Raw genomic sequence first — 18493 nt, 5'->3', positions numbered from 1 at the left:
AGTACCCAGGACATGGCAATCAAGTACCCAGGACACGGCAATCATACTCGGTTATAAGCTTAAAAGCTCTAAATTTGTTGTCCTTTTCTTAACAGTAATTTAGTAGAAATTCAGTCTAAATTTGCTCCTTATGCCTCAAGGATCACAGTTTTATCCATTCTCTTCCACAAGACTCTTCAGATAATTCCTGTTTATGAAAAGGGGGACCAAGGCAATCAAAACTCTTAAGTATGTCCCTCACACACACAAATGCATGCTGCTTCGCACCTACCAACAATTAAATGAAAATAAAGACAAAGCCTGTAAACACATTTTAAAATGTCTTAGTCGATACTATCTACGTGACAAACAGTAACCACCCTCATTCTATAGCATGTGACTTTCTTGTGTTTAGAAAAGTAGAATCAGGCTCCAATTCCAACTTTGCTGAACAGGGCCTTAAAGAATGTTAGACACTTTCTTCCTCCACCCACATTAAATATACACCCCCTAAAACTGTTGATTCACCGGATTCTCAGCTGCCAAAGAAAGTAGACTAGCTTAGTGTTTGACATTTCCTTTTGGCAGTCATTAGTCCTTAATGTGTCACTGTCTAGAGGCTAAACCGAATAGTTTTATTCATTTCTACTTTAGCAGCTCATTTTCGTGGGCCTAAGAAAATGTATCAAAGGCTAAATCCACCCTAGAAGAAAGTTGCCAATCTAAGATTTTATGACACAAAAATAACAATGTGATCAAAACATCTCTTTCCACAAGCCCCGTATTGCTCAAGTCTGATTCAGTCCTGGCTCCTTCGGCAGTAACTTTATACACAGGAGCAAATTAAAGGGAGAAAAACAAACATTTCAAACACCTATGACAACGTCAGTGAGCCACCTACTAATGGGGAAAGAAGACTGCTTCTAGCCAGTTATGCTTATTAAATGGTTTTTCATTCCCACCAAGCCAAGAGGTTTGCTGTCTCCTGCACACTAATTAATTTTTGACTCTAAATCTTTGTTTTAACCTTAGCCCACTCCCCAGAGCCAATGAATGCCAATCTTTTCTTTCTTTGTATATCCTACTTACTATACATAATTCTATACTTGCTCTAGTGCTTTGTAATAATAAAATAATAGGTAATTTTTAAAAATCTCCATTACTAGCATTATCTAAGCCAGATCTTCTCAATTCTTACTTTCGTCCCCTAAAAAAGAACACCACAGAAAAGGAAAGAGAAAGACAATGGTAGATTTAGAGTCAAACAAAGCTCCCTATGTCTTTTAACAACCAACAACCAAAGTGAGGAATCTAAAATTATACTGGCCAACAAAATAGTGTTACAGCCAGCTAAAATTGTGTTGAGGCAAATTCTCAAGCATAGGAAACCTGAAGACAGCAAGCTAACCCCTCCACCAAAAAACACCTGATTACTGCCATTTATTAAATTCAATTCAATCAAAGTCTAGTGAACAATGTAAACATCACTACTAAATTATATAAAAGTCAAGCAGCTAAGAGACAAAAGGTTTCGTACTATACAAGACAGAACTTTAAAAATATGACTCTGGGGCCAGGTGCGGTGGCTTGTGTCTATAATCCCAGCACTTGGGCATGCCGAGGCAGGTGGATCGCTTGAGTCCAGGAATTTGAGACCAGCCTGAGCAACACAGCAAAACCCCATCTCTACTATTATTTTTAAAATTTTAAAAATTTTTAAATTTTTAAAATGCTCTGCCTATGGAGTGGCCATTCTTTATTCCTTTGCTTTCTTAATAAACTTGCTTCCACTTTGGTTTAAAAAGAAAAATTAAATTACTTGGGGAAGGGCCAAGTCTCCAAAAAAAGCCTTAAGAATTGCACAATGGAATGCCTAGATGAATAGGCAATGATCATTTTTGACCTTCTAAAAAAAGTGCTTACTTTTAATTTAGCCAAGAAAATTCTGCACTGTTCAGTAACTACAGTAGACTCCTTTTGGGGGAATCCAGAAACCCAAATTGAATACAGTGACAAAGGGTTTTACTTCAAGGACACATACACAGAAGAACCCAAGTACAGCTGGGCAACTGCCCCTAGAAGCGGCCATACAGGAAGCCCAGGACACTCCTCTTAGCTGGCTATCCCATTCTCCAATCTCAAATGCCTGACCCATTCTCACCCTCTTTGCTGCCTATCTAATTCATAGCTGCTACTCAGCCACAAGTTCACTTTGTCAAGACCCCTATGACCCTGGCTCTACATAATGGCATCATTTCCTTTTTCAGTTTCCATTACTAATTGCATCATTTTCCCATTATTTACCCATACAAATCCCCAAGAGAATCTAATTGGCCTAAGAATCAGCATAGGCACCAGCCAGCCTATAAAATGGAGAGTGAGAAGAGGACTGAGTGGGATAAAACAAGGCCTTCCAGGGGTTGCAAAGCATGCAAATGCCCTCCGAAGGGTGTACATATGGTAAGGACTGTGCTCTCAGACATCTAACATGGCAAGGACTGTGCTCTCAGACATCTAACATGCTAACACCTACTCAACTAACCATCATGGTGATGACATGTCCTTTAAAAAAAAAAATTATTATGAGTTTTTTCTAACATAACCACCAAAAGGATTGAGAATACTAAATGAACTCCCTCACTTAACCATTACCAAACTTTAAAAATCATCAACTTTCTGCTTTCTTGTTTCATTTATCACCTTTCCATTGGTTTTTCTGCTGGAATGTTTTTAAACAAATCATACATCTCACTCTGTAAGGAATTATCTTGTATGTAACCATTCCTCCTAAACCAACTTTCATATCTGTTCAAATCTTGAGGGTTAAGGATAATTCACACTTGATCAATACCTTAAATCCAAAATATACAATTATTGCTGTTTATTAACATAACCCCCAAATTAGTGTAATTCCAGGTTCAGAGTGGTTTTAAGAAAATGGTTAATGGAGCATTGGATAGAAAAACCTAGTTGAAAAGAGTAGTTTGATTTTTAACCTCTACAGTTGGCCAATATGAAAGCCCTGTAGAAAGCAAGTAAGAGGTGGCCAATGGTGTCAGGTGTTTTTTAACTGCCATGATTAGAAATTTTAATTTTAAAATTGGATTTTTATCTGAATGCTACAACATTTAATATTGCTTTGAAAAAGAAAACTCAAACAAATTTCTTAACCCATTTAGGCCTGGTGTTCCATTACTGGAACGCTAAGCTTCTGGGAGCTATTTATATCCTACTGCTCAAGGTCATCGTCAAGGTCTGATTTTCCACAACAAAAAATTTGCAACCTCTGGCATAAATGGGTTAGAGCCTTGAGTCTGTTTCCTTAACTGAAAAACTTTAACGGCATAAGAAAAACCAGTTTTGAAAAGGTGAGGGAGGTGAGAGGATCCTTTATCACAACAGAAATCACTAAATAGTATATATTAATGGCCAATTTTAGAAAACAAACAATTTTCCTATATACAGTGGCTTCGGCTATTTTTCAGCAAAAATACAGAATCTTCAAAGTAACATAAACAATATGCTCTGCTCCTGGCAACAAGTGTGTTTATTAGTATGAGCTTAAAAGATTACAGTTCAGTATTACTGGTCTTTGTGTGAAATGAAGTCTCATTCTGTTTCCCAGGCTGGAGTGCAGTGGTGCCATCATGGCTCACTGCAGCCTCAACTTCCCGGGCTCAGGCTCTCCTCTTACCTCAGCCTCCCGAGTAGCTGGAACTACAGGTGTGTGCCACCATGCTCGGCTAATTCTTCATATTTTTATAGAGATAGAGTTTTGCCATGTTGCCCCGGCCGGTATAATTTTTCTAATAAAATATCTCAGGTCATTTTACACCAGGAAATAGTAAGCAATATTCTTACAGACGCAAGGGCAAGGGCAAGCCAAAACATTAATCTTTTCACTCCTAGAAGATGACTTTCATGTTTGAATCTATAAAACCAGTAATTCTCTCTCAAAGCAAGGAGAAGTAATTCAGGCTAATATGTTCCAGTGTTAAATTTAAAGGACGGTTAGCAAGGAAGCCTTGAAATACGATGTCACACTGTATTCAACTTGGTAGATTATTATAAACTGCAAACATTAAAGTGTCTTCAACTGGGGTTAAAACCAGAGCAGGAGGCCAATCATTTCAAAACATCTGAAAGTAATACTTGTAGGATATTTACTGACCAGATGTTATTTCAGCATAAAGTAACTCAAAGGAAATATCCTCCTTATGTTTTCAAATTATGACATTACAAAAAGCCCTAATGGCAGTTTGAGAGAATGACCAAATGGAATTGGTGCCCAACAGTCTTTGGTTCTATATATCCAATATTCCTCTTCAAAACAGGCCTGGTGCAGTGGCTCATGTCTGTAATACCAGCATTTTGGGAGGCCAAGGCAGGTTGATTACCTGAGGTCAGGAGTTCAAGACCAGCCTGGTCAACATGGTGAAACCCCATCTCCACTAAAAATACAAAAATTAGCCGGGCGTGGTAGCGGGTGCCTGTAATCCCAGCTACTCAGGAGGCTGAGGCAGGAGAATCACTTGAATCCAGGAGGCAGAAGTTGCAGTCAGCCGAGATCACACCATTGCACTCCAGCCCAGGTGACAGAGCGAAACTCCATCTCAAAAAATACATACATACATACATACATACATACATACAACATAATAAAATAAAATAAGCAAGCCATTGAGTTGCTGGCAAGGACTTCATTAGCAGTCATCAGATATGAACAAAGATTCAACTCAAAATGAATAAAATAATCCCATCTAAGAATAAAAACATATTCCACAGACTTGTGCCCTTCTAAGTTGGCATTATGACTGAGAAATATATCAACCAAAGAGGCAACTTTCAACACAGCAGGTCTGAAGTCAGAAAGGAGGAAATCTCCTGTCTCTGACAAGGACAGTTTGGAAACTCAATGCTCATGACAGAACCTGAACTACCCATCATGAAAAGCAGAATGGCATCCCTTTATGTAACTATATTTAATGAGGGGAGGAGAGGGTTAAAGACAAAAAATAAATAAATAAACATTATGCCTAGTTTGAGGGCAGACAAACCAAACACACAAACCCAATTTGTTTAATCCTTAACTGCCATAGTCACAATGAGTTTTTATTTACTACCTTAAATCCTCTAAGACACCTAATTTTAAAAAAATGTAAAATGAATGGATAAAAACTATTAGGGTAGAAAGTTATGATTGATAAGCTTTTAGTTTTACATGTTTGTCACATATGGGCATTCTAAACTAAATAGGTGGCCTCCCACAACTATTAATTGGCTACATTTAAACAATCACTATATTTTTAATAAATCGATTTTTTATTATCAACACATGACAACTTTGCCAAAAAGTAAAGCCTACTCCTTGGGCCAAAAAGAATAACTGAAGGAGAAACTATATTATATTTTTCCCTAAAAACACCAATTTGCACATTTGCACATACATTTTATAGTTTTACGTTCACATCAAACATGGCATTGCACACACACACACACGAGAGGAGAGGGAGAGACCTGTCAGCTATGATTAGATGCTTGAACTACAAAATCATGCAAACTGGAAATGGAGACTGCCACTTTGGCTCTTTGCTAGAGGCAGAGAGCAAGCAATGGAGCAGACACAGAAAGCTATAAAGCACCTGTCACAGAAGGCATGTCCCTTGGTCCCCACCTATCCAGATCCCTGTTCACCCTATTCTTTGCTACACTTTATTTCCTGTTCTTTTGTTCCAAGGCATCTTGATATTTTTTAATAACACCACCCATTATATCCCCATCTTCACGGTTTTACTTGGTCTTACTTGAGAGATTCTCTGTGCATTTTAACAAGGTCAGTTAGAGGGGCAGCTATTAATGACCCCAATTCCAGCCAAGAAAGCTGCCCTGGGGAGATTACATTACTTGATCAAGCTTTAACAAGTTCTATTCTATGGAAGTATCAGCTTACTGCCCATCATCCATGGCATCACATGTGAAGAGCACCACCAGGAGTATCTCCGGACTAAAAAATCAGAAGCCTTAGTTCTAGTCCTAACTGTTCAAACATGGGTGTGACCATGGCCTAACACTTCACTAGTTTCAGACTCAGTTTTGAAAACACTGGTTGAGTTTTGGTTCTGGCTAAATGTAATAAATATATTCCACCCTGTCTGTCCCACTGAATGTAACTAAAAATCCTGAGCAGAACACATGGAGTGGCAATCCAAGAATTGAAATAAAGAATGGTCGAATCTACAATTAAAGTTGGAGACTGCAACACTCTTCTCTCAGTAATTCTTAGAATAATTAGATCTTTCCCCCAACTAAAAAAACAGCAAGCTATAGAACAATGCCATCAACCAACTAGATCTAAGTGACACTTTCACTCTACCCAACAATAACAGAATACAGGCCAGGCATGGTGGCTCATGCCTGTAATCCCAGCACTTTGGGAGGCCAAGGCGGGTGGATCACCTGAGGTCAGGAGTTAGAGACCAGCCTGGCCAACTTGGGAAAACCCCACCTCTACTAAAAACACAGAAATTAGCCAGGCGTGATGGCGGGTGCCTGTAATCCCAGCTACTCGGGAGGCTGAGGCAGGAGAAATCACTTGAGCCGAGTTCATGCCTCTATACTTCCAGCCTGAGCAACAGAGCAAGACTTCGTCTCAAAAAAGAAAAAAAAAAAAAAAAAAAAAGCAGAATACATATTATTTGTCAAGTGCAAACAGAACATTACAAAGGTAGCACTGGGTCATAAAACAAGGCTCAATTAACAAATTAAAAAAAATTGAAATCATGCAAAGTTTATGTTCTCTGACCATATGGAATTAGAATTAAACTAGAAATAAGTAACAGAAACACAGCAAGAAAATCTCCAAATACTTGGAAATTACACAACATACTTCTAAATAAGCCAGTGATCAAAGAAGAAGACTCGAGGAAAATTTTAAAATATCTTGAACTGAACAAAAATGAAAATATAGGCCGGGCGCGGTAGCTCACGCCTGTAATCCCAGCACTTTGGGAGGCCGAGGTGGGAGGATCATTTGAACTCAAGAGTTCAAGACCAGCCTGGGTAACATGATGAGACCCGATCTCTTAAAAACAAACAAACAAACAACAAAAAAAATAAAAATAATTTTAAAATGAAAATACAACGTATCAGAATTTATCGGATGCAGACAAAGCAGGGCTTAGATTAGGGAAATCTATACCACTATATCTTTACACAAAGAAGAAAGGTCTCAAGTCAATAACCTAAGTTCTCACTTCAGGAAACTAGTAAAGATAGAATAAAATAAACCCAAAATAAGCAGACAGAAAAATAAATAAATAAAAAGCAGAAACAGATGAAATTGGAAGTATTAGAGGAAAAAAAATTAATGAAACGCAAAGCTGGATTTTTCAAAAGATCACTAGAATTGATAAACTTCTGGCCAGATTGACAAAGAAAGAAAAACTAAAACAAATTATCAACAATAGTTATGAAACAGAGAATACTGCTACAGATGCTAAACAGTAGAAGGATAGTAAGAGATTACAACAAACATCTCCATGCGTACAAAATCAACTAAGTGGATAAAATGAACTGATTCATTGAAAGCCACAATCTTCCAAAATTTACCCAAGAAACAATACATAACTTAGTTTTATATCTACTGAAGAAACTGAATTTATAATTTAAAACCTTCAGAAAAATTAATTGGTTGGGCTGGGTGCCATGGCTCACGCCTGTAATCCCAGAACTTTGGGAGGCCGAGGTGGGTATAGCATTTGACATCAGGACTTTGAGACCAGCCTGGCCAACAAGGTGAAACCCTATCTCTACTAAAAATACAAAACTTAGCCAGACATGGCAGTGCACACCTGCAGTCCCAGCTACTGGGGAGCTGATTGAAACAGATTAAAAATTGGCAAGTTTCTATAAAGGACCAAATAGCAAATATTTTAGGCTCTGGGGCCATGCGGTCTCTTTAGAAACTACTTGGCCAGGCATGGTGGCTCACACCTGTAATCCCAGCACTTTGGGAGGCTGGGGCAGGCAGACTGCTTTCAGTCCAGGAGTTTGAGACCACCCTTGGCAAAATGGCAAGACCCCATATCTACAAAAAATACAAAAAATTAGTCAGGCATGCTGGTGCACACCTCTAGTCCCAGCTACTGGGGAAGATGAGATGGCAGAATCACCTGAGCCTGGGAAGTCAAGGCTGCAGTGAGCTGTGATTGCACCACTGCAGTCCCAGCCTGGTTGGCAGAATAAGACCCTGTCTCAAAACAAACAAACAAAACCAAAAAGAGGAGAGAGGAGAGAGGAGAGAGAGAAGAGAGAGGAGAGAGGAGAAGAGAAGAGAAGACGGAGGAGTGGGGAAAGGGGGGGGAGGAGAGGGAGGGGGGAGGAGGGGGAGGGGGAAGGAGCAGGAGGGGGAGGATCAAGAGGAGGGGGAGGAGGAGGAAGAGGAGGAAAGAAGAAGAAAAGAAGGAGGAGGAGAAGGAAGAAACAACTAAATGAGTATGGCTGTGTTCCAATAAAACTTTATTTATAAAAATAAGTGGCAGGCTAGACTTGACCTGAGAACTATAATTTGTCAACCCCTAGACCACATGATAACGAACGTCACTTCCAAATTCTACCTTCACAATTTTATACTTCCAAGGTCAAAAATCGCTTTGATATACACTGCAAGAAAAGAATGAAGCAAATGCTATCACAGAGAGATAATTGAGTCTCACTTCAAGACTTGATAGAAATGTATACTATAATTTTTTAAAAAACCAAACTAACCACTTTAGCCAAACTAGTCCTGAATGAATCATTACCTCGAAAGGACGAATCAACATATTAATGTGTGAAAAACCATCAAATTTCCATATTAATAGTGCTTTGGAAATGAACACGGTGTATGATTATAAACAAAACCTAAAAATCTAAGACACGCAAATCTAACGGTCTAAGTTTTTTAAACTTTGTGACATTAACAACATAAAAAACTTTTTTTAAATGTGGGGGAAAATATCAAAGAAAATTTATAGTGCCCATTGCCCCACCAGCTAATTACTAATAATCTGATATATTTAGAGGTTATTACCTGTTAATTCAGAAATACTACTCTAGATATGAAGTCTTTTCAACCCTGCTTGACGGCTAAACAGCACAAAGTGATATAAAGGACAGTCTAACAGCAATCCTGAGGAGGCTAAACTCCTATCCACCTGCTGCCTAACGCTGGGCAGGCTTACATGCCTGCTCCATCATTCTGATTTCAAAACCACTACTGCTCCATCAGGCCAGCATCACTTCAACAAATACATAAACATGCATCTTTCTGGTATTAGAGATTAAGAACTTGCCTGCTAAATATTGCAATGCGCAATGCCAGGATAGCTTATAAATGAGAAGTACTTCAAACCTCTTTGAAAGCAACACAAATATAACTGGGGTAAGATGTCTTCCTCAGAGTTATGAAGATCTTTTAAACTCCTTATCTTGAACCGTAAGAAAATCAAATTAATTTTTGACAAAGTGTTTTCAAATTAAATAAATGCTGCTCTACAACATGGATGAACTTGAAGGGCATTATACTAAGTGAAATAAATCATAGACACAGAGAAAACTATTGCATGATTTTTACATGTTCTCTAATAAATAAAAACAAGAGAGTAGAAAGATGGGTTACCATATGGTGGGAGTAGGGGACACTTATGTCAAGGAATACAAAGTTGCAGTTATGCAGGATGAATAAATCTAGAGCTCTTGGCCAGCCATGGTGGCTCACATCTGTAATCCCAACACTTTGGGAAGCCAAGGCAGGTGGATCACTTGAGGCCAGGTGTTCGAGACCAGCCTGGCCAATAGCACGGAACCCCATCTCTACTAAAAATACAAAAATTAGCTAGGCTTAGTAACACAAGCCTCTAAACCCAGCTATTATGTTTGGGAGGCTGGAGCATGAAAATCACTTGAATCAGGGACGCAGAGGTTGCAGTGAGCTGTGATCGTACCAGTGCACTCCAGCCTGGGTGACAGAGCAAAAAATAAGTAAATAAAAAATCTAGAGCTCTAATCTACAGCATGAAGCCTATAGTCAATAGCATTGTATTGTATTTGGAAAACTTGCTAAGAGAGTAGATTTTAGGCCCTCTTACCACCCACACAAGGTAACTCTAAGATAACAGATATGTTAAATGGCTTCACTGTAGTAATCATTTAACTATGTATATCTAAATATCACATTGTATACCTTAAACATATACAGTAAAAATAAAATTTATTAAATAAAAAATAAAAATAAATGCCGCTGTCAAAAAAGCAAGTCCTACACAGGCTCAAATTTTGCATTCAATGCATCATCTACTTATATAAACTCTCCCAAATCCTGTTTATTAGGCAGCTCACAGAAAAGCTTACACTAACAATTCAATAAAATAATCTTCAAATGCCTCTACAGAACTATGGACTACTAATTTAGGTAAGCATCTCTTGCAGAAAACTCAAGAGTTCAAAGAAAGATGGAAATCATACCATAACTGTATAACAAAACTCAGCCTCTGTACCTGCAAACCACAGAGCCCATTTAAACAGCTACAGCACTCAAGTACCACCAGTCTAGCATGGAAAATACTCTAAAAGCTCTTTTGCTCCATGTCAGGCCTCTGAGCCCAAGCTAAGCCATCATATCCCCTGTCACTTGCATGTATACATCCAGATGGCCTGAAGCAACTGAAGATCCACAAAAGAAAGAAGCGAAAATAGCCAGTTCCTGCCTTAACTGATGACATTCCACCACTGCCATTTGTTCCTGCCCCACCCTAACTGATAAATTGACTTTGTGACAATACACCCTCCCCACCCTTGAGAAAGTACTTTGTAATATCCTCCCCTGCCCTTAAGAAGGTACTCTGCAATATTCTCCCCACCCTTGACAATGTACTTCATAAGATCCACCCCCTGCCCACAAAAAATTGCTCCTAACTCCACTGCCTATCCCAAACCTATAAGAACTAATGATAATCCCACCACCCTTCGCTGACTCTCTTTTTGGACTCAGCCCGCCCGCACCCAGGTGATTAAAGAGCTTTACTGCTCTCAAAAAGCCTGTTTGGCGGTCTCTTCACACGGAGGCAAGTGACATTCCACTCACTTCAAGCAGCTATCCCAGACCTGGATCTATTTTACTTAGTCTAGGATATCCAATTTTAGAAATTTAATACTGAAATTTAGATTCCAGTATTTATTTTAGTTCTGGGGGTATTTAATTTTAATGGAAAACTCTGCCACCATTAAGATGTTATAAAATCATATTTGTTAACTTGGGACGATGTACAATGGTAAAAGTATTAAGAGTTCAGACTTTCAGGTCAGACAGATCTGAGCTCAAACTGCACCTGTATGTATATGTATTTTTGAGCAATTATCAACTCAACAGGGTTATTATGGGGATAAAATGTCTCTCAGCACAATGGCTGGCATATGGTAAGCAGTGTAAAAGTATGGACAATCATTACTAACAACATTTTTAAAAAGAAGAAAAGGTAAGAAAAGAACAGATATAAGTGTACATATACACATATCCGAATTAAGTCTGGAATGTTATACACAAAAATGAGTGGTGGGATTACGGACAATATATAATGAACACAGAACTTTTATAATCAGGAAAAAATTAAGCTACTCTAATTCTGAAGAAAAGAAAAGTGTAGCCACAACATAATGCAGTAACAAGCTCTTCAGAGTCCTTCAAAAGCTCTGGCTATGCTAAAGAGATTCCAGGAAGGCATTTGCAAAACTGAGAAAGGATTAACATCTAAATTGAGTGCTTCACTTCACTATAATAACAATATATCTTTTCAAAAGATCTTTGAAAATGAACATTAGCTGCATACCATTCATACAATCCACATCAAATTTACCCAAATCGAATTAAAATTTTATACTTGATATATTAACATAATCATATTCCTCAAATATACATCCAGTCCAACCAAAGTATGTCCAGTTACTGCATTCTTCTTTTGGGATCCTACAACTACTATGTCCAATGTTTTCAGGCAAGAACAAAGATAAAATGTATCCTTAAGAAACATTATCCTTACAAGGTCCTAAATTGAACCAATTTTCTTCTATCTAAAACTACAGTTTTAAGTATTAAAAGAATACAAGTTATAATAGCTACTATGCATGGACTACCATGCCATTCTGGACATTGAACAAAGTTGATCCTAACCTCTCATCTACTCACCTTAGCTGGTTGGTTACTTATTGGTTAGAACTATCCAACAGAGATACAATGCAAGCCAGAAATAAACCACCCATAGAATTTTTATAACATATATATAAGTTATAGATACATATATAACCAATGTAAATATGATTTTTCTCGTAGCCATAAGTGAAAAGAAACAGGTAAAAATAAAGTTTAATAGATTTTATTTAACCCAATATATCTAAAATAATATCAATGAGATAATTCACATTCTTTTTTCTATACTAACTCTGAAATCTGGTGTACTTACAGCAAACTTCAATTTAGACTTGTCACATTTCAAGTGCTCAATAGCCACATATGGTGAGTGGCTACCACACTGAATAGCAGAGAGCTAGAACTACTTAAGCCCATGGCATGTGTTTGTTCTTACCAATTATAAGCCCTAACGCCAGTCAGTCAAACACGACCATGACCTGCTGGGCAAGACTGCTCTGGTCAAAACCAAATGGAGTTCATTTCAAAGACTGAGGGTCCTTTATGTTTCAGACATTGTATTAAGTATATTCAGATTTGGAGGTTTTGGGGAAAGGGTAGGTTTTGCTTATTTGTTCATTGAGGAGTCAGGGTTGAAGGGGGGTACGGTAACAGAGACAAGTTTAGTTCCAATAAATTCTACTATTGGAAAAACACATGCCTTAAAAAACGGAGAAAGGAACATATTAACAGTCAGCATATCCCTCAGCAGAATGAAAGGCATGAAATAAAGAAGTCAGCTGTATAAAGCATAGAGCCCTTCAGAAGTCTTTCTCAGTAGCACTGAAATAACTCAGAGAACATTAAAACACACAACTGGGCAACCAAGTCAGCTATGTATTTGAAAAACAGAAATTTTAACCCATTAACCAGACAGCAGACTGTTTTAACCCATTAACTTAATAGTCTGAAACCTAGTTCTACGGATATTTCATGTTTATAGGCAGAAAACACTGAGAGAATTAAAACTGTTATTTTATGCTCTGCATAGAAGAAGAAAAGAAAAAAACCTGAAAATATATATCCCTAAATGCTAATAGTAGTGGTATTTTAGTAATTTAATGCACATGTCTGACTTTCAATCATGAAAAAAAAATGGTAATAACTTTTTCAAATTTAATTACATTTCATTTTAATTTCAATCCATTCACTTTTAAACCTTTTAAGATTATGACATCCATCCAAAGCTGTTTTTCTCTCTCACAGGCAAAGCAACTTTAGGCTGACAGAGCTAAAACAAATTAAACTTAACCACAATAACCACATTTCATTTCAAGGAAAACTGGAAGCCATCTCTGAAACTACAAGGATACACTGAAGGGTCGCAAAACCTCCACTGTCATGGGTCTGTGATATTTCCCTAATGTTAAGTAAGTAGAGGTCAAATGCATTACTTTTATGTCAATATTTCCTTAGAGTCCGTACAGTAAGTTAGTTGTAGAGCCAAGACTACCTACCAACTCTTCATCAAACCACTATGCAAGCAATAACATTAAGGCTGCTAGCCTCCTGACCCTTGGAAACTTTAAAAGGGAATTTGGCCCTCAGCTGATGAATTAAATTTAACTCTGCTCTAAGATATCACTTTCACTTAATTGCTTATTCCAGAGTATTTGGTTTAATTTTTTCAACAAATGTCATCTGTATAGTGAAAGATCTAATAGGAAGTAGAAATAAACCACCACAGCCTCCTCCTTCATCCCCTGTAGAATGTAAGGCCCATAAGGGTAAGGGTCTTTGGTTTTTTCCACCACACTATTACCTCCTTAGCACCATGAAAATCCAAAATTATTCATTTTATTCATTCCTCCAAACCAGCATGAGTTCATTAAGCAAGCATTTACTGAGCACCTCTTGCAGCATTATACTAGACCATGAATGAATATTTTTAAGGAGTTGTCATGTTCCAAAGGCTTAAAAACCTAGTTGCAGAATTAAATGGATAAAAGAAATGCAATTAAACAACAATTCAAGGGAGTATACAATAAGGCACAAAACTTCAAGCACCAAAGAAATAATGTAAGATGATGTAGTTTGAAATGGCCTTCAGCAAAGAGATGAAAAACAAATATGGGGCCTGAAGAAAGAGTAGATTAGGTTTACATAGGTAGGAAGGGAATTTCCAGAACATAATGAACAATGCCCTAGTACTAAAGACAGGAGCTCAGCCTGGCCTGGGCAGGCAGAACAAAGTGGAAAATGGAGAAAGTGAGGAGACACTGAAGTAAGGTAATGGCAGTGGGGACAGAAAGGGACAAACGGAATAAACTACCAGAGCAGTTTTTCCACCTTAGTTGCACACTGGAATCAACTGGGAAGTGTTTTAAAATAACTGACACTTGGATCTTGACGCAGAGATTCTGACTTAATTGGTCTGGGGTACACCTGAAACATCAAAGTTGCCCAAGGACTGTAATGTGCATCCAAAGTTAAGAATCACTGCCTCAGAGAAAAAGCCAGTGGAACCTGGTAATAAGCAACACAAAATGAAGAAAGAAGACACTTTAAGAATGTGTGTCCATAAAAATATTAATAACAACATGAGAGAATCCAAGAAACAGAAAAAGTGAATATTATGTGAGCCTTTCTGGACTTTACAACAATGTTTATACAAAGTTCCACGTAGTAAACAAGTATTAATTAATGTAGGTGATTTCAATTCTCCACATAACATAATTTGTCTAATATTTTTCAACAGAAATAAAATGAACCATTTTTTAAAAATCAAGATAAAAGTCAACCAAAAGATTACAAAATAAATCTTCTAGAAGAGAAAGCCTCCTGGATTTCCCAGATAGAAATAACCTCAACCTCCTTGCAATTTCCACAGCATTTTGGCTGTACCTATGATGACACTCCCATTAAACCCCCTATAGAAACTTTGTCTGTTCCAGAAGGGAGGGATCAGAGCCTCATTCCTCCTCTTAACATTGTGCCCAACACACTGCTTTGCATGTGTCACATACTCAGAATGAACTGACTGACAGGCAGACATTGCTGGTTATATTCTGACACTCACTAGAGGTTCTAAATGTTTTTGAATGCTTCATAAATAAGCAAAAATCTATCCCCAGTTGCTTCTGCTTCTTCCAGACCCTTTTATCATTCTAAGCTTTCTTCAAGTGTGCTCCACTGCCCTCACCGTTTATCCTCACTCTAGTGCTTTTTGGCAGGACCAAGCCTGTTTACTGTTACGTGAATCAATAAAAGGAAACTAAAGATTTTTACCTTTAGGAGAAACATACCCAGAGACCATCTCCTAAAATACATTTCTAAATCTCAAGAAGATTTCTTTCTTTTGTGCTTTTTCGTTTTTGAGACAGAATCTTGCTCTGTCGCCCAGGCTGGAGTGCAGTGGTGCGATCTTGGCTCACTGCAAGCTCCGCCTGCCGGGTTCACACCATTCTCCTGCCTCAGCCTCCCGAGTAGCTGGGACTACAGGGGCCCCCCACCACGCCTGGCTAATTTTTCTGTTTTCTGTTTGTTTATTTTTTGGGTTTTTTTTTTTTTGAGATGGAGTCTCCCTCTGTTCCCCAGGCTGGAGTGCAGTGGCATGATCTTGGCTCACTGAAAGCTCCGCCTCCTGGGTTCACACCATTCTCCTGCATCAGCCTCCAGAGCAGCTGGGACTACAGGCGCCCGCCTCCATGTCCGGCTAATTTTTTTGTATTTTTAGTAGAGACAGGGTTTCGCCACGTTAGCCAGGATGGTCTCGATCTCCTGACCTCGTGATCTGCCCGCCTCAGCCTCCCAAAGTGCTGGGATTACAGGTAATTTTTCTGTATTTTTAGTAGAGACCGGGTTTCACCATGTTAGCCAGGATGGTCTCAATCTCCTGACCTTGTGATCCGTCTGCCTTGGCCTCCCAAAGTGCTGGGATTACAGGCGTGAGCCACCGTGCCCGGCCAAGATTTCTTTCAAGATCCCTACCATAATACTCAAATTTCAGCCTCACATCACACATTGTTCCAGTTTTCATTTAAGAATGCTACTGCAGTCTCCATGTCTTCAGTATAAATGAGTGCTTCCCACCTTTTCTTACACTGATGGCATGAATAGACAGTACTGTTTGTATGGCACTCTAGGTTTCGAAACCTCAAGGTTACTCATGACCAGGGGTGATTGGCCCAAGAATGTGACCAACCTCAAGACTCAAGGGATATCTTATAGACTGATTAGGAGGCTCTAAAACGGAGCAATCGGAACAGATTTATCACATCCTCCTTCCCACCAAAGTCTGTTTTTGAAGTGATTTCCTCATCATAACTACATGACACTTTTACACCATTTCCAGCACTACCCATGATAGCAGATGACTGATCCACTTACCATGAGTGTTTGTTCCCCTGTTTAAGGCTGCAACATTGTGAGCCATTCTGCAACATATCCATCTTTTAAAATATTTTCTAATGTTCAATCTTAGCTATGGATTTTTAAATGTGTCCCACATTTTCACTGTGACTTAAAAACCACTTTTTCCATTTGATTTAACAAAACCTCTAATCTCATTTTTCTTAAGTAGACTGCCTATAATCAAAACATGGCTTTTTTTTTTTGAGACACTCTCGCTCTGTCGCCCAGGCTGGAGCACAGTGGCGCGACCGTGGTTCACTGTAGCCACAACCTCCCAGGCTTAAGCGATTCTTCCGCCTCAGCCTCCCGAGTAGCTGAGACCAGGCGTGTGCCACCATGTCCAGTTAACTTTTGTATTTTTTGTAGAGATGGGATTTCACCATGTTGCCCAAGATGGTCTCAAACTCTTGGGCTCACGCAATCCACCCACCTCAGCCTCCCAAAACGCTGGGACTACAGGCTTGAACCATCATGCCCAGGGGGCAATGGCTTTAAAAAATTCAATATGCATCACTAATTTCACAGTATGGTAGAGACAAGATAAACAGAGGAAGGCATTCATCTTCACCCTAGGAATTCCACCATGATTTACCATCACCCATTAACTTTTACAGGCCTGTAAGTGAACAGACAAGATGTATGGCAAACGAACAAATGAGAAAGAACCAAGATATTTTTTTTAGGTGTTAAACAGGTAAAAAACACTAGTGATGACAACTAATTTGTGTTGTTGTCCTTCTTCCCCTTAAAATGATTTCATATAATTTTTACTTAATTTATTGCTAATTAGCTACAGTAAAATATTGGGTCCAAGGTCTAAATGACAGGAACTCTAAGCTAGCATTAAATAACCAGAATAGAAGAAGTATAAGTGAAGGAAAAAAAGAAAGACATATGGCAACAGAGAAAAATCAACAAATATAGAATTTTCTACGGCCTTTTAAAAAAAAAGTGGGTATCAAATTTCATAGCCTGGGTTTTTATGCACAAACCTTCAAAATTCAAAAACACTATCCAGAGTTTGCTTTATGTAACTCTACTTGGCAATTATCTACTCTTGTGACATTCAATATGGTTCACGAAAAAACTTTCACAACTATAAATATTGAGGAGGCAGGTTTTCAACATTCCCTTTTGCCCAAAATTAGCCACCTACTTGGGATAATGAAACTTTAGTGGTATAGAAGGTCATTATTCTTTGGAGAGGCATGCTAAAATATTAGAGGTGAAGCATCACAATGTCTACAACTTTCTTCCAAAGGCTTCAGGGGAAAAAAGGATGTTTGTGTATATACACATACATACATATACATTTATATATACACACACCTACACATGTATCTACATGTTAACTGATGAATACAGATAAATTTCCTAGGTATTCACTGTATGATTTTTATAAGTTGAAAATTTCTCAATAAGCTGGAGAGAGGAAAGAGCCACTTAGCCATTTATCCATTTCTTTAAAAATCTGACCTACTCCCAAAAATCAAGGAGTCAAGGACATATTTGGTATTTATAGTGAAAACATCTCAGATCCAACATGTTATAGAAAACTCCTCATCCATAAATATCTTACTTCAAAGAAAAGCTGTCAAACTCACATTGCCCATGTACTCCGAAAGCAGGTCCTGCAGGGCCTGGCGGACAGCATTACACTCTGCCACAATTCGCTCACGACGGTCATCACGCGTGCAGGACGAGTCGGCCATCAAGGCAGCCCCACTAATGATGCTTTCCAGACGCTCCTCCAGGGAAGGCCTAAAGCGCTCCTCGCTGAAGCTCAAGGGGTCCACAATGATTTGTTTCTGCAGAGAAAGTATTACCAAATGTTAGTACTCATCTCTGTTCCCTTCTTTATTCAAGGTGAGAAAAGTGTTATTAGTAATATCAAGATTTAACACAAAAATTCCAACATCTGAAAGAAAGTTATACTTCTTA

The 18493-nt window shown here is 38.4% G+C and overlaps 1 protein-coding gene across 4 annotated transcripts in view; it reads right to left on the bottom strand.

The window, feature by feature from the left end:
* Window positions 1-18493, bottom strand: part of CTNNA1 (catenin alpha 1) — a 178318-nt gene that overhangs the window by 88510 nt on the left and 71315 nt on the right. For all 4 annotated transcript variants that reach the window (XM_003829205.7, XM_063604243.1, XM_034960587.3 and 1 more), the window contains one exon: window positions 18157-18360. In XM_003829205.7, coding sequence (XP_003829253.1) covers window positions 18157-18360 — 204 coding nt within the window. The remainder of the gene's footprint in view (window positions 1-18156; window positions 18361-18493) is intronic.

This window comes from Pan paniscus, chromosome 4 (genome assembly GCF_029289425.2).
Source record: "Pan paniscus chromosome 4, NHGRI_mPanPan1-v2.0_pri, whole genome shotgun sequence".
In the NCBI taxonomy this organism is placed as follows: Eukaryota; Metazoa; Chordata; class Mammalia; order Primates; family Hominidae; genus Pan; species Pan paniscus.
This window is presented reverse-complemented; position numbering and strand designations above follow the sequence as displayed.